The 21,396-nt window shown below is 36.7% G+C and overlaps 1 protein-coding gene across 4 annotated transcripts in view; it reads right to left on the reverse strand.

Annotated features, from left to right (window-relative positions):
- EPB41L3 (erythrocyte membrane protein band 4.1 like 3) overlaps positions 1–21,396 on the reverse strand; it is a 217,473-nt gene that overhangs the window by 74,872 nt on the left and 121,205 nt on the right. For 3 of the 4 annotated variants that reach the window (XM_006920069.3, XM_025038693.1, XM_025038694.1), the window contains 2 exons: positions 18,137–18,321; positions 14,225–14,422 (listed from right to left, as the gene is read on the reverse strand). In XM_006920069.3, coding sequence (XP_006920131.1) covers positions 14,225–14,422; positions 18,137–18,310 — 372 coding nt within the window. In that variant the 5' untranslated portion in view covers positions 18,311–18,321. Of the gene's footprint in view, positions 1–14,224; positions 14,423–18,136; positions 18,322–21,396 lie in introns of those variants that run through there. The other variant, XM_015595790.2, reaches the window with a different exon arrangement.

Genomic DNA, 21,396 nt, shown 5'->3' on the forward strand with positions numbered 1-21,396 from the left:
CTATCTGCCAAACAGTGACTGGATACATGCTTACCATTTTTAACAACATGAACCACTATTGGGAAATCTATTTTCCTAAGGAGTCTTCTACAGCCAGCTAAAGATCTGCAGCCATGCTTTTTAAATATCAGCTGTTTCAAAGCTAGGTCCTTAAAAAGAAAGGATGCAGGAAACACGCCTCAGAAAGCCACTCCCAATTTCTTCAGGCGAGAGAAACTCTCTACAATAGTAGTAGATGTGTCCCAACATGAAAAAGAAGTGAGTTGGGTAGGTTTCCAACTCTTCCTTTTTCCTAGCGTCCTTAGTAATTAATTTTGTTAAAACCCAGCATGCCAAAGTACAGCATAGGTAACATAGTCAACAATAATGTAATAACTATGTATGGTGTCAGGTGGGTACTAGACTTATTGGGGTGATCACTTCAAAAGTTATATAAATGTGTAATCACTATGCTGTACACCTGAAACCAATAAAATACTGAATGTCAACTATAACCGAAAAAAAATAAACTAAAAACTAAAAAAAAAAAAAGCATGCCACAGAATTAATTTAAGAGGCAAAAAATGATTCCCATATCCTATACCTGCTACAGAAGGACACATATAGGATGACCTGCATTTTTGTCTTTTTATTTTATTTTTTTTATATTAGTTTCAGGTGTACAGCATCGTGATTAGACATTAATATAATTTACAAAGTGATCTCCCTAATTAACCAGTACCCACCTGGCATTGTACAAAAGACATTACAATATTATTGACTATATTTCCTATGCTGTACTTCAAATTCCCATGTTACTACCAATTTGTACTTCTTAATCCTTTCACCTTTTTCACCCAGTCTCCCAAACCTTCTCCCATCTGGCAATCAGCAGTTTGTTCTCTGTATCTATGAATCCGTTTTTGTTTTGTTTATTTTGTTCTTTAGATTTTACATATAAGTGAAATCATATAGTATTTGTCTTCCTTTCTTTGACTTATTTCATGTCCATCCATGTTGTCACAAATGGTAGGATTTCATATTTTTTATGGCTGAGTAATATTCAATTGCATATATGTACCACTTTTTCTTTATCCAATCGTCTACTGTTGGGCATTTAGGTTGTTTCTATATCTTGCCTATTATAAATGGAGCTGTCATGAACATAGGGATGCATATATCTTTTCGAATTAGTGTTTTGGTTTTATTTGGATAAACACCCAGAAGTGCAATTACTGGGTCAAAATGTATGTTCATTTTTAATTTTTTGAGGAACCTCCAAACTGTTTTCCATAGTGGCTATACCGATTTGCAGTCCCACCAGCAGCACATGAGGGTTCCCTTTACTCCACATCCTCACCAATCGTTGTTATTTTTTGATTTATTGATAATAGCCATTCTGACAGGTGTGAGGTAATATCTCATTGTGGTTTTAATTTGCATTTCTCTGACAATTAGTGATGCTGCACATTTTTTCATATGTCTATTGGCCATCTGTATGTCCTCTTTGGAGAAATATCTGTTTAGGTCTTCTGCCAATTTTTCAATTGGATTGTTTGTTTTTTTTTGGTGTTAAGTTGAATGAGTTCTTTATAAACTTTGGATATTAACACCTTATCAGATGTATCATAGGTGATTATCTTCTCTCTTCCAATAGGTTGTCTTTTCATTTTGTTGATGGTTTCCTTTGCTGTGCAAAAACTTCGTAGTTTGATGTAGTTTCATTTGTTTGTTTTTTCTTTTGTTTCCCTTGCCCGAGGAGATATATCAGAAAAAAATATTACTAAGAGAAATATCAGAGAGTTTACTGCCTATGTTTGTTTTTCTAGAAGTTTTATGGTTTCAGGTATTACATTTAAGACTTTAATCTATTTTGAGTTTATTCTTGTATATGGTATAAGAAAGTGGTCCAGCTTTATTTTTTTTTACATGTATCTGTCTAATTTTCCCAACATTATTTATTGATGAGACTGTCTTTACCCCATTGTATATTCTTTCCTCCTCTGTCATAGATTAAATGACCATATAGACATGGATTTATTTCTAGGCTGTCTATTCTGTTCCATTGACCTATGTGTTTGTTTTTATCCCAGTACCATGCTGTTTTGATTACTATAGCCTTGCAGTAAAGTTTGATATCAAGCAGTGTGAGACCTCCAACTTCATTCTTATTTCTCAAAATTGCTGTGGCTATTCAGGATCTTCTATGGTTCCATATAATTTTTGGATTCTTTGTTCTCATTCTGTGAAAAATGCCATTGGTATTTTATAGGGATTGCACTGAATCTATAGATTGTTTTGTGGACATTTTAATGATATAATTCTTCCTATCCATGAGCATGGTATAATCTTCCATTTATTTGTATCTTCTTCAATTTCTTTTCAATGACTTACAAATTTCTGAGTATAGGATGACCTGCATTTTTGAAGATACTTAAAATAAAAGTGAATAGAAAACTTCTTCAAAGTTAATAGGTAAGAAATCAGAAAATATAGTGAATCGAGGTTAGGTGGAACTAGAAAGAATTTCTGTGCCAACTTCCAAAGGGACTAAAGATGAAGGAAAAGCAGTGTGACTTCATCAGACCCCTTCTACAATAGACTTCCCTACATAACTTGAGGGAGTTCAATAGTGAAGCCAAGGAACACCACTTCCTTATTTGCCATAAAATGTGAGTCAGTTCAGGATAAGACTACCACTGAAAGGCAGAATAGAGTGTGTATAATTATTTTCAGAACACATTCTATTTTGTTAAATAGCTATTGATTTCTGACACAAAAGCAACAGAACCTTAACTAAGCAGTATGAGAAAAAAAGCAAATTTCCTATTTTCCAGGTCAGTTTCTCAAACCTAACAATGTCTAGGTAAATGGGGTTTACACCTTAAATTAAACACAAGCACAATTATTTCCTGTCTATATTTAAAGAAATTATTCAGTATTTCTCAAACTGCCAAATTAATGAAAAAATCAATGTGAAAACACTGATACTATTCTTTCCAGTGTAAAAAAAATGGGGGGGGGAACCCCTAGAAATGAAGAATTAAGAGAAAATTCACTACCTCAGATTTAAGAAATTCTTTCCAGTATCTAATATAATGCTCGGTGATAAGAGCAAATCTCTAAATAGTGTAGGGTCTGTGATCCTGTGGTTTTGTTGTTATGTAAGACTTAATACTTTTAGAGCAGTTTTAGGTTCACAATAAAATTGAGGGAAAAGTACAGAAATTTCCCATATGCCCCCTCACACATACATAGCCTCCCCCATGACCCCCCACAACATCCCTACGCCCCTCCACAGTGTGATATCTTTGTTACAATGAATAACTCTACATGGACACATCATAATCATCCAAAGTGATTATGGTGTTGTACATTCTATGGGATTGGACAAATGTATAATATATATCCACCATTATAATATCACACAGAATAGTTTCACTGCTCTAAAAATCCTTTGTGCTCTACCTATTCATCCCTCTCTCTCTCTTTCTCCCTAAGCCCTGGCAACCACTGACCTTTTTACTGTATCTATAGTTTTGCCTTTCCCAGAATGTCATATAGTTGGAATCATATAGTCAGTAGCCCTTCAGAGTGGCTTTTTTCACTAGTGACATACATTTAAGGTTCCTCCATGTCTTTTCATGGCCTGAGAGGTCATTTCTTTATAATGCTGAATAATATTCCATTGTCTGGATTAACAGTTTATCCATTTACCTACTGAAGGATAAAAGCAAATCTCTAAGCAGTATGAAGACTGATTTTTTATGTTAAAAAACCATCACTCCTATAGAATAGTTTATATTTATATTCTTTATGGGATGGATGTTCCTCTAAAGTTAGGGAATATTTCAGATTTGCTAGCCACTGTCAGTCAACAGTGTCCCTGGCACATGTAAACACTTACCAGTCATTCTGTATCACTCTCAACGACCCAGTGAGCTCCAGGTTACAGTAAAGAAGACTGAGGATGTCAGGGGATGAATAACTTATAAACAAATGGCAAAGCCAAGATGCCACCCAGCTAGTGTTACTATGATGTACTGCCTCTAAATGTTTAACATACTTAAGTTCAAAATTCAATTCTTTATTGAGACAACTGAGAAATTTTATTCTCCTGTACAACCTTCAGTCTGATTTGATTCATACTACTTCCATAGATATTCAGATATTCAATTGTTAGGGTGTCTATACATTATGAGTTTCATAAATACATTTTTAAAAGCCTGGGTGTGAGTGATCCTGTCAACTGAAACACTAAATGCTAGTTCTGCTACGGGGTGAATGGATTCAATGTAAATTCAGAGTTCTACATTTCCATTATTGTGTCTTAAGGAACCTTAACATTGTGAGTAGTGCAGCATGAGAATGCACAGGGTGAGCTTCTTAGCAGAAGTCCTCGGCTATTTAAAAAAGTTAATATTTGTCAAAGCTAAATCTAACTCTTTAATTAATTTAGAATTTTTAAATGGCCCTCAGTTTATTGGAGCAACTTGTATACTAGACACTCTGAAAATGTCTGTCTGATATGGAATCATTGAGAGAATGAATAAATATAAGAAAAATATAAAACCTTGGCAAAAATGATCGACGATACCTTTTTCATGTATCGATAGCCTCAACTGAAGCCTACATTGAAAGCTAACTATACTATTAATTTTGAAATAAGTGCCAAAACTGACTGTGGTAACTTATTAATTTATTGCCATTTAGTATTAGCCGAGGCATACATGTTACTAACAAAAAAAAAAGTAAGAAAGGAAACTATTCAATTTCACTATGCAACATTTTAACAGAGCTTTTCCCTCTCTGCATTTCATCATTAATTTTCCATCTCCTAGTGAATTATTTTAATTGCTCTATCCAAATAGCAAACAAGACTAGACTGAAAAACCACCATGGCAGATTTTCCCTTCTTCCTCCGCTGTAATAATTAACATGATCATAGAAATGGTAAAACCACAAAAGGTATTCATAAATGCAGTTTTATATCTCCTTCTACGTTGAAACTTTTTTTTTGAAGCAAGAGCACCATAGTCACCTCTCTTCACATGCCAGTTGGACACTGGGCCATAAGGCAGACAGACATTCCAACCAAATCCTAAAACTAATCACTGTCTGTCTATTGCGCTTCCTTTTTAGACTGGATCAGCTGGTGTGTGCATGCCAGCAGTCCTATGAAAGCTGGTTCTCTATAGATATTTTACTATGTACCTACAATTGGATTTTCAATGTCGTAGTGTACTCCATGCAGTCTTCCCTGAATCCATTTCTATATTTTGTTGGCAATGTGCGTGCATGCACACATGCACCACATACACATTTTGGGGGGTTGAACTAGAGTTCATGTTCTCCAATTCTAAGAACATATGATTCTACCAGACTTCAACTCTAGTCAAAAAGAGGTCACAGGTGCTGTACACTGGTCTCAGAATTTGGAGACAAGGTCAAAAAAAATTCTCCCTCTGAAACTGAAGGTAACAAGAAAAAGTGATATAAAATTCAAGAGACTATCCACCATGTAGAAATCTTCCCAGGTTATTACTCATCTATGAAAAGATTTTCTAATATTATGGCTGATGCCAGTAGCCTGCTTCCTAAACTTCCTAAAGGGCCAAGAGTACTTCCAGGAAAATAAAGGCATCAATTTAAATGCTAACTACAAGGAGATGAGCTGTAATCTTGAAAATTATAACCTGTCTTTCGTGGGGGAAATGCTGTAATTATGAAATGCACTGGCAATTGATCACAACAATTGGAAAAAAAATCACTGTACAGTGAAAACTGTTTCTCTCTAGAAGGGATGGCGAGGGTCTCCATTTTATATTAGCCTCTCTGCTTCGAGCTGGGCTATGTGATAACGGTAGAACTTGCTTAAAATCATTCTGTATTAAGACAAAGAGCTGAGTCAAGCCTTGAACACTTTTCCACACGCCACTAGGAAGAGCTTTTGTATTATCTCTCCAGCTATTTTCCTCTTCCTGCAATAAAAAAGTATTGTTTCCAAGTTCTACTCTTCACACAATACCTTATTTCCTGATAGTATAACCCAAACCAAAGACTTAGTGATCATTTAAGAAGTCCTGACAGTGTCTACCGCAGATGTGCTTCAAGATTTCAAAATCTTCCAGCCACAAGGAGGAGGGAGGGAAAAAGAGATGAGAAAATGAGAAGAGACAGACACTGGTGATCTCACTTCCTTCTACTTACCCAAAAATGCTACATTTGATCTTAGCCAAAAGGCTGATAAGCGATGCTTACCCAAAAATGACATACAGCGCTACCTATAAAATCTAGAAAAATTGATCAATTTTGATATCAAAAGCTTAGAGAATTACAAATAAAGTAAATATTTGAGAATTTAACTAATATTAAATAATCTAAAAAGTAGATCTTTCTCCTTTTTCTCTTTTCTTTCTACTATTTCACAAATCCATGCTGGAGGTAAATACTATATTTCAGTTTGTTCTTTCTGCTGCTACACACTTTGGATGCTTTGATGCCACCATTAAGAGACCTCTGGAGAAGAAGGAAGGATATCTGGGTTCTGGCCCTCTTCTGCGTTTTCCAGGCTGTGTGTCCTCAGGCACACAATTCACTGCTCTAGGCCTGTTTCCTCATCAGTAAAATGAGGTAGGTGACAGTTATTTCCAATGTCCCGTCCAGATCTAAGGTTGTGTGACTCTATGGCTAAGATGAGCCCATGTCTAAGCTTGAAGTCTTTGACTCATTTGATTTTCAGTGCCTGGAACATAACGGGCCATCAAGAAATACTTTATATTAAATGCCCTGCAAAGTTAGTAATATTCCTTGCCATCTTTTACACAAAGTGTTATGACAGGTCTATGAATCAAAATTATTGTAAAAGAATAAAGAATATGCATTAAGAGAAATAGAAATTAAACTCGAATGATTCACTCTCCAGTCAAAAAATATTTTACTGCCTACTATGTGCAAATGGTCAATGTATTCTAGGAAATACTAAGATTTTAATAAGATGCCTGGTACAGACTACACCTTATGCAATTTTTTGAAGCTGTAAGTATAGTTCCACTTCAAGGAAAGGATCTGGAGAATGTCTTTGGTAGCGAACACTCTTCTACTGGGATCATGGGGCCAGCTAAACCTGTGTAAATGAGAAGCTGTGGTCTCTACACAAGGGTCTGGCTGAGGTACACCAGGCTGGCAAATACTCCCTGAGGAAGGAATGAGGAATGCCTTGGGCGAAAGTAGGAAAGAACTTCCTCTGCTTCTGGGGCTACGGCTGAATTTAAAGTGGGTGTGAGCTGGCACTTCGCACGTGGAAGCAGAATAGGCACCAGGCAGGATGACACTGATTAAGGACTCAAGAGCAGGGTTTGGGCCTGTCACTCCTAAGAACAGCACTTAAAGGAAGAGGTATTCTTTGTTAACATGGTCTTTCACCAAACCTCACATTAAACCTAAGCCCAGGTGTGCTGAGGAAAATTACTTCTGGAGAAGGAGCCGAGAGAGAAAGTGCAGGACCCTCCCCGTGAGACCTGGGGGAGGATCAGTGGTCAATGCGCCATCTCACATGGGTCTATGGCAACAATGCCCATAGGGTAAAGGAAATGAAAATATTTCTTTCAGAACACACGTGAAAACATTCAGAGACAACGTTGGAGAAGTTTCTGAAAGAGGCAAATTTCAAGCCAGTAAACTAGATATATAACCTGAAATTTTAATCACAGGATGGTAAGAACTAGAAAGACTGTTTTTAAAATTGGATGATTACTCCCTTCGTTACCTAAACAAATAAGTAATGAATATCTACTATGGGAAAATCAACGGCTGTGTTGTATGAGGTAAAGATAAATAAGACACTGTGCTCCGGAACCAGTAAGACGAAATGCATATACTGGAAAGCGCTTTGTTTGTGAATCCTCTCTGCCTGAACACAGGGCAGGGAGGTTCACGGCACCAAATCAGCAACACAAAGTGGTCAGAAAAATCCATGGGAACATGAAGAGTTGGGAGAATAGTAAGTGAAAAAGCAAACCTAGTGTTTTTTCAGCACCACGGTTAGAATATGAATATTTGGAAAATGAATCCCCTGTCAGGCTTTAATTCCATGAAACAATTGGGGACAAAAGCAAAAAGAATTCTTCCGTGGTTTTTATCTTTGATACAGTGTCAGTCACCCAATGTGCACGGGTGCTCGAATTCCAAAATCCACTCAGCTTCCAAAGCATAACTCACAGTATGGTGACAGACACACCAGAGGGTTTTACTGGTTGCATTTTTTGACATATATATGCTCATATTTTTTACATTAATATTATTTAGAGGGTTTAATAGACCACGTTCACATTCATGATGGACAATTAGAGTTTATTACTTAAAAAAATGAAATCCAGGAAAACAGATTTAACAATTTTAGTAAAAAGGATTTGCCTTAATGAGGGCAAATCACAATATCTTGGGAAGAGTTAATGCTAACTATGTCAGGTAAATGAGAAGGGGTGTGTTAACAGTCCTTGTACGTAACTGTTCCTATGGTTGCACTAAAGAGTCAGCACGCAAGGAAACCGAGTTAATTAGAACTCTTCCACCCTTGGGAGTCCCCGGGGCATCAAGCGGGAAAGCTGCTGCTGCCAGACTGGGCCACTCGGTTATAGCACATGACAGATGGTATGATACGGTGAGACATTCAGTAGAGCAGAGACCCACAGAGAGGTTAAATCAAAATTTACACAATCACATAGAATCAAAAACTCTGATACTTATAGTTTTTGAATGAACTATACTTGTACTAGTTTGGAAAAAAATCCTTTTTGTTTTTTTATAACGAATTAATATTTCTTGTAATTCATGAAAGGCGAGGGCGCTCCAATCAGTTTTCCAGACTGTGGCAATTCTCTTTGCTGTCTGGTCAAGACCTTCCAAAGAGATTGTAATGCATTTTAATCACATAGCCTATAGAAGTTGGAAAATTCAGATATTGAATTTGTTTCTCCAACCAAATCCCAGTAAGTAGAGTACATAAAATAGTACAACAGATTTGGATATTTAATTGAATCACAGGCAAGACAGAGCATTTTAAAAAATTTTTAACAGTCCCTTCTTGACCAGTAGTTAGAAGATGAAAAAAGCAGATTTAGGATATAGTGCCATAAATTTCTTTACCCTCCTTGGTTCCACAGACGCATTTCTGGAGGGTGTCCATGCTGGTTGGAGTAAACACCATTTCTGAGCATGCTCTGGGTTCCAGGCCATCCTGGAGGATCCTAAAAGGTACTCAGTGATGGAGCCCATTCAACCAGCCAGCCTCTGGACAGGGCTGAACCTAGAGGGCAGGCTTTTATGATTTTACTGCTGCACTTAAGTAGCTCTCTGATTTGCCCTAATCTGGGTACAAATCTCTCTCTAGTGTGGCTGATTCATTGGCATCTTCCCTCGCAGTGCTACCCCGTGTGAATTTACCTGGGTTTCATAAGCACTAATTTTCCCTCACAATTGAATAAGCAGTAGTATGAAGGGGCAAAGGAGAGTAAACTGAGGTCCCACATCCATGGAGGCATATGGCAGGGCCTTTGTGAGGAACACCTGCAAGGTAAACCCTCTGTCACTTTTCCAGTCATGCTCTAAAGTATCCACCAATTGGGTTTCTTGTAAAGAAGAAACCAAACTACACCATAAAATGGCTTAAAAATTGTCTATATGCAGCAGCTAACCCATACTATGAAATATGAACTCAAATTTCAGATCATGTTTTACTTATTTGCTTAAAATCAAATCAGACTAAGATCAGAATGCTGCTCAAATAAGAGAAAACATTTCTAATTGGATAGTCATTAAGAAATATCTTGTGTGCTAATCAGTCAGACTCAAATGAGTCTGCCAAACACAGAAGAAACTGTACTAAAATATATGTGAGGAGCACTATTTCCTCTATTGTGCATGACTAGAGTATTTTTGTTTTTCTCTTTTAAAACATACAGTCAAGAAATAACAGCCAAGACATTAACAAACTGGTTATAGGAAGTTGCTTGGGTTCTTTAACAGAATGACAGTATTAGTGATTTTGTTAACATACATAAAATCTGGTAGTATGCAAACATTTCCCAAACGTATATATCAATTTACATTTTTTGTTATCTTTTCTTATATTTTACTCATAAGATCTTTTTATATTTTAGATAATCGAGACTAAGGATTTGAAAAAATTATTGAGGAACACATCTCTGAAATGTTAAAATACTGAATACTACAAAGATCTCAGCCTGCTGCTAGAAGAAAATTTGAAAAAGCCAGCAAAATTGGAAGAGGTTCTTATCAAAATATTGGGGGGCAGAAATTGAAGACTTAATAAGAGTTCAGCCATTGCTCTCAGAGAGCCATCCTCCTTGCATCCTGCTTCTCCAGGTCTCTGGCTTCTCCCGCTGCAGCACTGCTAGGTGTGAGTAAATGCTACCTTGTGGTTTCAAAAGAAGAGAGACCTGGGCTATGCTATTCCAGTGAGTGAGTGAGTGAGTGAGTGAGTGTGTGTGTGTGTGTGTGTGTGTGTACGTACACAGGGGTTCCTTTATAGGTGATTATAAATTCCAATGATAAAGTCGTAGTAAAGTTGAGCTTTGTTGATTTTGATGGTGAAGCAATGAAGGCATTAAACAATCGATGGGGAAACAACCATAAGATTTCATTAAAGTTAAATGTCTTTTTTGACGCCTTATTAAATGCAACAAAAGTTACACCTGGTGTATCTCCTGCATTCTGTTCTTAATTCAACTACAACTGCATGTGTTGGGGACAGGGATTGGGGAAGCAATTCTGCTTCTTAATTTAGATTTGTGTGTGCATCTGCCTCTTTTCTCCATGAATCTTAGAGTAGGAAAGGGCATTAGAAGTTATCTGGTCTGAGGAACTGTTGGTTTCCATAAATGTACCTACGCTTTCTGTTGGAATCCTAATGGCAGGGCACATAATATTACAAGGTAGACAGCAATCATTTAAAACATTCCTCTTCTGTTTATTTAAAATATGACTTCCTGTAACTTTAGTTTTACTTTCTATATGTTAAAAAAAAAAAGTTGATAGACATTCCATGACTGCCTTTCCAAGTAACTGAAATTAGCTATCTATCCTGTCCTCTCCAAATTTTGTTTTTTTCCATATTCAACACATGCTCTATCTCTCATCAGTCCTCATGGGAAGGTTTCTCAGATCACTCACCATCCTATAACTCTCTCCCAAATAAGCTCAAGTAGAATTCACTGTTGTTATTCAATAGCTACCATTTATCAAGAACATGCGACATCCCAGACAATGTTCAAATAAATTATCAGCTTTAATGTTCTCAATAATGCCTTTTTGAGGCAAGTATTTTCACTCCCGTTTTTCTGATGAGGAAAATGAGGTTCAGAAAGTTTAAGGAAGTAACTTAGAATCATGGGTTACAAGGAGACAATTTCATTTTTGCACCCCAGTCTGGTGGTTTTGGAGCATTCCTATCACGTGTGAACTAAACAAGACACCACGAGGTGACCTCTGCAGCACAGGGAACTCACTGCCTTCGGTAAACCAAATGCTACAGCTTCCACTGAAGCAGCCTGTGACTATGTGAATGTGTCTGACAGCTACACCGCTCAGGTGGTTTGTGTTGAGTTTGTAATTGACTTAAATCCAAAGATGAGTTTCACCGAAACTGTCATTAAGTCAGACCACCCCTTCCCCCAAACACATTTCTATTTTGCACTTGATCTTTAAAATTGGACGTTTTACCTCCATGCCTACTGAACATTATCTTGCTACTTTGCTTCAATGTTCCACACCGTCCACTTTGCAAGAAACCTGGATTCTGACGCACAGGCCATTAGCCACTTTGAAAGCTCTGGATCACTTCAAAAATAATTTTTCTTGGTGCCTTCATCCAAAACTTTGATAAAAACGTATTTTAAAGAAGAGCAAAAACTGAAGGATCTCTTCCCTAGTATAAAGTTTTTCATCCTCTGTTTATCTGTTACACCCCATTACCTTGCCAGCCAAGGTTTATGTTCCACCGTTTGTATCTAAAGAGGCATTTTGAATATGCTTTGTCAACTAGCATCTTATCCCCACCTTGAGAACCACAATGCTGATTCACGACCATTTTTCTTATTCAACTAGTCAGCTACAAATAAATCCATTTCACTTCACCATGTCCAAATTTCTCCATCTTCTCTACAGTGATGTCAGTATTGAACATATTTTTTTTTTTTACTATCGTGTCTGTTGTAAAACTGAATACATTCTGTTGGCAAAGATTTTGTGTCCCAGACTAAAGTTAATTTTAAGAATCTGTCAAATTTATAAAAATACTTTATTATAAAGGAAAATAACTGACCAACATTGTACTGCCACTCAACATATTCAGTGACATTAGCAGTAACACTGAATTGTATCCAAAGTTAATTATAGATTATCTGTAATGAATTTGAAGAATGAGATACATTAAATTCAGCAAAAAGATCAGCACTACACAAACCTCGGTCAGTCCTGTGGCATTTATTCTCCCCATGTGAAACACTATAAACTTTTTTCTAGCCTCTACTTTAGAAAACTCTGGTAGCTATGAGTAGAGGACTGCCAGGTAACCCTACTTATTCCAGCATATAATATAATCAAACAGAAAGACTCTTTAAAGTTAAGGGGAATAGCTTCTCTTGACTTAGATCAATTTCTCATGAAAATGGATCCACACTGGAAAAATATACAATTTCTCTTAAGGTTATAAAAGTCCTTTAAGCTTCATAATGAAACATAGGTAGGAGTATGTTATTATATATCCTCATTTCCAGAATAAATATCCAAATAAATAACTGAACACTTTGGGCTAAGAAATTAGCCAAAATCGAAGCCAGGAAAATGCAAGAAATGGATCTGTGCAGTTAGGTAGGGTCCTTGGAACATATAGTTCACCCCCTGCAGCATATAGTTCACACATCAATATTTGCAGTTACATGATGATGAAAATTCTATGAATATATATGATAGACTAAATAACTTTTTATCTAATAATTTTCAAAAAAATATTTTCTTATGTTCCTGCAATCTGTAATAATTTAATAACCTAACCCTATTCCCACCCTCACTGACATTATCAACATGAAATGGATTTGAATCTTCTGTTACAAGAAAAGCATTGAGTGAGTGCCTGAGTGCATTATGCAAAATATAATAGGAATGATATGGGGGTTGTAGACAGAGAAAGTGGAGATGAATGAATGTGGGACGTGGGAAATCAGGTGAGCTTCGTGCTGGCTGTGTCATGAGGAAAGAAGAACAGAAATGTGGAACAACATAGGCATACACTGCCCGTGCCTGGGAGCGACTGTCAACACACACAGTGGGAGAGATGAATTGTGTAAGCATGTGGTGGAGGGGCTGGTGTAGAAGGATGTGTGATGTCCCTCTGACAAAAGACAGGGGCTGGAGGTTGGAGGACTGAGGTCTTTGAATGAAAGTCAAATCTGAAATTGAATCATCTTGCTAATAAGAGCAAGCTGCTCTTCCAAGCTGTGGAGAGAAGATGCCATCAGTTGGGTACACGGAGACCTGCTCCCATGGCTTGAGTTCATTCCCCACATGTACTCTCCATGATACTCGGAACACTCAACAGTCACCCATATCAATGGCTAGGCATAGTTGTCTCATTCTCACCGGTTAGCTTGGGCTTGCTAACCATCTTGGACAAAAGTCATTCAACTGTCTTTTCTCTGAGAAGATTTTAGTTTTTTTAACCAAAAGAACATTCAGTTGCAATGCTTACCACAACGTGCATTTTACAAATTACTCACTGTCTAAGCATGAGAAGGACATTCACAGTTCAAATTATCCCATTGCTCCTATGTACAAAAATTTCCAAGCTTCTATCAATAAACAAATAACTTGGCCATAATTTATTCAAATAGAAAAGGTCAAAGTCATTTAAATACTAGCTCATAGCCATGATATTAAAGAAAATTTAATTTTTAAGGCTTCCAGTTTTTTTCCTACCATGGAAGTATTAGAGATTTTTTTAAAGATAATATTTTTCTTTTGATAGTAAAATTGGGCGGGGGGGAATAATATATGTATATTTAGCAATTGCATTCTCTGTTAGAGACTTTGGAAATAATTTTGTATTTAGAAACTGGGTCTGAGTGATTTTCCAGAATTTTGAAAATATAGATATCTTATATGTTTTATGCCAACATTCCCCAGAGCTCAGTATGAGGGACAAAAAAGTTTTAAAATATACACTTACCTCTACATCACAGGTATATTCTGATCCATCCAGAAGTATCACTTTGCACTGCATGCTTTTAGGCTTTTTGACAATCTTTAATGGAGATCGAGAGAGTTTACTGCTAGATGATTTCTGAGAAAGTTTATCGTCTTCAAATTGCTGATATTCGAGCTGTTTTGCAGCTCCAGCAGCAAATTCTCGTTCTTTGTCAGTGACCTGTGAAGAACAAACAATGAATAGTTTTCATTGCAAGACAGAAAATAAACAGTGCATTGCTCAGGCAATACCAGAACACTTTAGCAACAGGCATTTCTATTTCCTAAAGGGTGAGAGACATCTGAATTAGGAAATTAGAAAAGGATACACATACATGGGTATTTATAATTCTAACAGTTTTGCCTAAATAACTTCTGTTGTTTAGATGCACCAATACGGCCTTATTTTAGTTTGACTCAAGATTTACTTTTGAAGCACCGAGTTAGCAAATGCCATCAAGAGTCCACTGAGCAAAGAAGGAAACAAATGGGCTCCCGACTTTTTAAAAGTCATTGGCTAGTATAGATCTTTAAAATAAATCATCTAGATTTTATCTAATGTACTCCATTTTCTTCATTCACTGGATCCTTTTATATTCCATGACCTATATCCACCCCATACACATAAAAAGTATCTTATAAATTTTAAGACCTAGAGAACTCCAAGTATTAATCTCAATAATTTTATAACTGTTAAAATATTTGATTTAGCTCTAAAGCAATTCAATGAAGCCAGCAGCACTGAAATTCATCAAAAGTAATCCTCTAAGTCTGCTTCCCCTCATTGTAATGAGCTGGTATAAGAACAAATCAAATCTATCCAAATGCTTTAATCTGCTTTCAAATCACAACAGTCTAGCCCATACTAAACTCAGAACTGTAGAAGATGTCCTATGCAACAATAAAATTCTCCCTGAATCAATCTCCTTGGAAATGTCCCTGTGCACTGCTGTCGAATCTTTACACCCCTCTTCCATCTATTAAATGACCATCAAAGGTATCAGTACAAATTCAACTCATAGGCCAGACTATCATTGCATTCCTCCAATAACAGTCCCAAGAAAAATAGGTTCCCAAATTCAGTTTAGTCCCTTGAATAATTATGAAATTTCCTCTCTCATGAACATACTATCGTCTTAGTAGTTAAAAGTACATGGGCTTGAGAATAAACATAGTGTTGACAGCTTATCATTTCAACTTTTTTTTTCTTTATTAGTCTCTATAATTTTACAACACACAGAGCTATTTTTCAGTATTTTTATTTTAGATTTTAGGTATAGATTTCTGTGTTTCGAATGGCGTTTTCCATCTTGTTTTCTATCTAGAAGGTGACAAATGCAGTCCTTTCCTCTACTACATTGCCCAGGAATTCAAGGCAGTCTTGAGAAGTTCTTAAGAATAAAAAGACACCAATTTACTGAGCAAAGAAACCAAGAAAAAAATTGAATAACCAACTTCAAAGGCCAAAGTAGTTGAGAAAGCAAGCCTCAGCTAAAACAAATAAAACCTGTCTGAAAGGGTCCAACTTTTTTTTTGACTGTTAGTCTTTCCATAGTAAAGCATTAAAACAGTACAAAAAGTCAAAAAACATCAATTTTAGCCATAAGGTGTTTTAAAAGTTTGGTAACCTTGGAATTTTATAACAATAACCATAACATATATTTGTTAAGTGCTTTATAATTTACAGAAGATTTTTTTAACTTTTAATTTACATTTCAGCTTATAGGTAAAGTCAACAGAAGCCACATTTTCATTTAAATTTTACCTGGAATCAACTTTTCTATGTGGTAGGAAGATGAAATTTCATTTTTCCTCTACTAAAATAAAATTATCTGTATGAAAATAAGCTTTCTGGGTTACTCATATGTCACTTCCAGAGTCATCATAAACTACCACTGTTCAAAGGGAGGCCTCTTTTCCCAACACTGAAACATGAACCCATCACTGAGGCTCTTAAGCACATTTTCTTTATTACTTTTTCTTTTAAAAAATTAAAAAAAATTTTTTTCAATTACAGTTAACATTCAATATTATTTTGTATTAGTTTCAAGTGTATAGCATAGTGGTTAGACATTTATATAATTTACAAGTGATCCCCCCGATAAGTCTAGTACCCAGATGGCATCATAACGTAGTTATTACAGTATTATTGACTATATTCTCTATGCTGTACTTCACATCCTCGCCCTTAAGCACATTTTAAAATCAACTTTAACAGCTCTAGAAGAGCAGACCAAATACCTTAAATAAAATGTCATCCAGTCTTAAGTTACACAATGTATTATAATTTAAAAATATCAGTAACAATCATTTTAGCAAATCTTCTGTTTCATTTAATCCTCATAACTGCTTTGGGAGGTAGGTTTTATTACCTTTTTTGCACATGAGGAGAAAGAGGCACAAGGAGCAATCTTAACAAACTTTCTCAAAGTCACAAACTAATAAGCTGAAATTCAAATCTAGCAAAAACCAATGTTTTAATTATTGCTAAATACCAAAATGTACTTTGTTTTACATCGGACATAACTGGGCTCCTAGTATGAATCAAAGAATCTTAGGAAATTACCTTTTCTGATCTCTTCATTTGTAAATGAGGGAGCCGAGGCCCAAAGGACTAGAATAAATTCTCCTTACTTCTAAAATAACTAGGGGAAAAGACAGGACTAACTTAGGCCTCTTCACTCTGCAACCAGTCATCTTCCCACTAAAGGCTCAGTATATTTCTCTTACTTTGTTTCAAACATCTGACTACAGAAGATAAAGTATATTTAATATTTAAGCATGTCTAGGTATAGGAACTCTTCCTTCTCTACAACTATCCCCTACTTTTCATTTTTCAAACACTACCATCACCACTCTTCTCCATAAAAAGGAAAGAAAATGTACGGGAACATTAAGATGGCGACAACAGTGCCTCAGATTTCGTTTAACAAGTTGAAAGGATAACCTCCAGCTCCCCATCGCAAACATCTTAGATCAGACAGAGGATCTATATAAAGTGTGAAAATAAATGTTATTCTTAATACTGTTTAAAAGCAGAACTTAAACACCATGGGAAAAGAAGTAATCAGGTTGTAAATATATACTGTAGTTTAATGTTATAATAATGTTTTGTGCCTTCCAAAGAATTTCACTAACATGCTGATTTCATGTCTCTTTTCTCATATGGTCTAGAATTTCTAGCTTGATACACATATATATCTGACTTATGAAAGGTAAATCATTTGCAGGGTACTCCAGATGTCCTTGCCACATGTGAGCACTCTAAAACATGCTGATTCCAGTTCTGAAGTTTTAAGCCAAAGAAATTTAAACATGGATTCATTCAAGGCCCAGGTGTAAACCACGCTTTATTTTTTATATGGAAACTTTGAAAAGAAATACTCACATTACATGTGACAACTGAAACATGTCTGGATATAGAGTTGAAAATATACATGTACATAGGGGAGAGAAAGAGACCCATTAGAGTAGCTGGCAACATTAGGGCCAGAGTGACACCTGGGAAAAATAAAAATAGCTCTAACCCCTTGGCTTGAATAAAAATCAGGAGCATAATTAAAGCCCTCAGTGTGGTGTCTAGCCTTCCTATAAACCCAGATTAAACCAATAATCTTGCAGTCAGATTTCAGTGTTAGTTAAGTGCTTTCATCAAATAAAGGCGTTACCAAGCAAGGTTGTGGAATGTCATTCATTGAAAGCTTCAAAATAACGTAAATTTTCATCTGCCTGAGACGAGAAGGGGCAAAGATGACCCCTCATAATTTCCTCTAGTGCTAAGAGACCAAGGTCAGACCAGACACTGCAAAAGCTCAGTAAACATTCTTTAATTGGTTTTCTGGGTGATGCCAGCAGCTGCAGGGGAAATGGGTGGCATGGGTCCTGGGGACCTCACCTCCTTCCTTACTGGGGTGCTGTGTGCCGCTGCAGTCGCGAACTGCTCCAAGGCCTGGCGCTGCTCCTCCGGCCCAGGCTGCGCCCCCGCGCGCCCCTGCGGACCGGCGGCCTCCTGGGGCTCAGCCTCCTGCTCGGGCTTGGATTCTGAGTCTGAGCCGGATTCGGTTGTCATGGTTGATTGTTCTGCAAGCAGAAAAAGGGAAAGTCCCATTACTCAGTGCAATTACCTTCCCTAGGCAAGAAAACTAGGATGCTACATGTGAAAGGCTGCAGAGCATCACAGTAGGAAAGATGGAGAAATGCTAACAATCAAAGCACAATCCTATTGCGCACAACTAATAGGTGACTTGTCAAATTTACTGTGAAGATGAGTGCCCGTAAATGGTTCAAAATTAACATTTAACTAGAAATAAAAGTTGATCTGTAATGATTACAAGTATTACTCATTAGAATTTTGCCACAGATGACTGTAAAATGACATTAAAGTAACTCCATAATAATTGTATAATAGATATATTTAATTTCAGGAAAATGAATTTGCTACTTCAGCTGAATATATATCTTAATCTCTGGGAAGGATGATCTAATAACGGAAGCGCATATTCTTTCTCAATCCTTTTTCTCTTTCCTATCTCTACACAGGGTCCCTGCTTGGCAGCTCTCAACCCCTGAATCTCTCCATTCTTACATGAACGAATGCCTTTCTTCTTTGATTTCTCATCATTCTGTTATCCCCTTTTGAATTAGCAACCATAACTACAACAGGGGCTTCTCCAGTGACATGGAATCTGTCCCTACTGGACAAACACTGGCCATGACTGGAGGAAAGCTAGGCAGAGTCACCCTCGCTCCCTCACAGGTTAATTCTCATAGGCGTCTTCCTGTCTTCCTTCTATGTTCCTTGAACGTTAAAAGGGAGATATCTCATAAGAAACAAGAGGTTTTAATATATAATAATCTTACAGCCTTCTAAAACATAACCACCATCTTCTAATTGCTTGCTAGTCAAGACACTTAAGTATTTTTTGCCTCCATTTCCACATTTGCTAACTGAGGGAGTTGAACATGGTCATATTTAAAGAACTTATTTTCTGCTATTACTCCCCCTCCACCTCCCATTAATAGACATGTAATTTTAAGGCAGTTTTTTGCTCTAAGCAGCAACAGGGCTGTTATATCAATGGTTACTATCTCATTTAAAGTAATTTCTTATCTTAGGTATGTATGTGAGAACTGTCTCAAAAAAAAAAAAAACCACAAAACTGAGTGTCATATAATTTCCATTCCTAATTCTAATTCTGTGGTAAAAATATGAGCAAATGGCTACTGTAATGTTTTAAGCATATCATACACCCATTAGCATAATGTAAAATTACTCAAAATAAAACTCCATTGTAAAACCACTTAGTTCCTTTCTTCACAATACACAATGGAATATGTTTAACGATTTGAAGAAGGGAACACTTATTACAAATACATATCAATATATGTTATAAACTAAATGTTATGTCTATGCTTCTATTTAGGGTTATTTTTTAACAATCACTAGTTATTCTTTCTGTTGAATAAAAGACATATAAACTTGACATGTGCTCGATTGCCCAAAGGCTATGTAAATATCAAGTCCAAATAAAACTAACACATTTTCTTTTTTCTTCTTACATTACATTTTAGATTTTCAAGCAAATCTTAAAAGTAAATATTATATTCTCTTTTGTATGGTTCTGCTGGAAAGTGGTAGGAGTCTAAAAAAAAAACACTGGAACCTACAATTGAATTCTACCTTTCAGAAGGGGAAGATTAGTTTCAATAATCAGTTCAATTCACCAAACTCTTATTGAGTACTAAATATATGTCAAGCACTGCTTATGGTTTAGAAAGAGATAAATATGTTGTAACGCCCATCCCCACCCCAAGGTGGTCAGAGTCTGTGGCAAAAATAGACTCTCTCCAGAATCCATTTTCTCCATCTTCTTTTTAGTAACTAAACTTTCAGTTTTTGCCGGTACTCCCCCACCCAGCTTGGGACCACAGTAAGATGTGGCCATGTGATTAAGTCTGGACCAAGACAACAGAGAAAATGTACTCAATGTTTAGGTCATCTTCATAAAGGCAAAACCACTTGCCCTAGATTTCCCTTTCCCATTAGCTGAAAAATAATGACCAAAGTGGTCGCCATAGACCCAGACACGGAGGCCCCAATTTCAGGAGGATGCCAGGGCCACCCTTTTCACCCTGGGTCCCTGGATGACCTCATGGAGCACAAGCAGAGCCCACCTACTGTGGATTGTTACATGAGGCAGAAATAAACTTCTTTCTGGTTTGAACCTCAGTATACTAGCCCACATTAATACACATTCTACAGACTAAAATCCTACAAAATACAGCCATTCGCTAGTGGTTTCCATCTTAGTAAAACAAAACAGCCTATCCTTGATCTCACTACCACAGTTCTCTGCTTTCCGCTCATAACTTCTCAAAAACATTTCTGTTGACCCTTACTGTCTTCTTCTTCCTCAGTTCCTCTTTCTCTGCAGCCACTCCTGTCTGACTCCACTGGGGTGGCTTTTGTGGTCAATGCAATTGACCATCAGCTCTTGTCTGTTCTTGACTCATCTGACCTTGTAGCAGCCCCAACATGATGATGAGACTTTCCTTGTCAACATGTTTCTGTCTCTTGGGATTCAGAATTCACCACGCTCTCCTGCTTTTCTCCTTTCTCTCTGGCTACTTTTTTTCATTCTCTTTTATAGGCTTATTCCTTATCCAACCTCTAAATGTGGGAATGTACTAGAAAACTCCATTTTAGGCCCTCTTCTCTCATTTCCTCTCCAGCTTATGATATCCTTTCCAGGGCTTTAAATACTTTCTATAAGCCATCAGTTCACATATTCATATCTCTAGTCCAAACCTCTGTTCCGATCTTTTAAAACTAGTATCCAACTGCCCACTTGACATTCCTCACAGCTATCTATTGATTTTTCTCTCCCAAATCTGTTCCTCTCCTCATCTTCCTTATCTCAAAAAATGGCAATGCTATTCCTTCAAACCAGAATTCCAGAAGTCACCCCTGACATTTTCCTTTCCCATATCTTCCTTATCTAATATAGGAAAGTTTTTCAAGCTATAAACTTTCTCAACGTATACATATATTCTTCCAAAATACAACTGACTCTTGAATAAAGCAGGGTCAGAGGCACCGAGCCCCTGCCATGGTCAAAAATCTGTACAGAACTTTTGACTTCCTAAAAACTTAAC

This window comes from Pteropus alecto, unplaced genomic scaffold, assembly GCF_000325575.1.
Source record: "Pteropus alecto unplaced genomic scaffold, ASM32557v1 scaffold146, whole genome shotgun sequence".
Classification (NCBI taxonomy): Eukaryota; Metazoa; Chordata; class Mammalia; order Chiroptera; family Pteropodidae; genus Pteropus; species Pteropus alecto.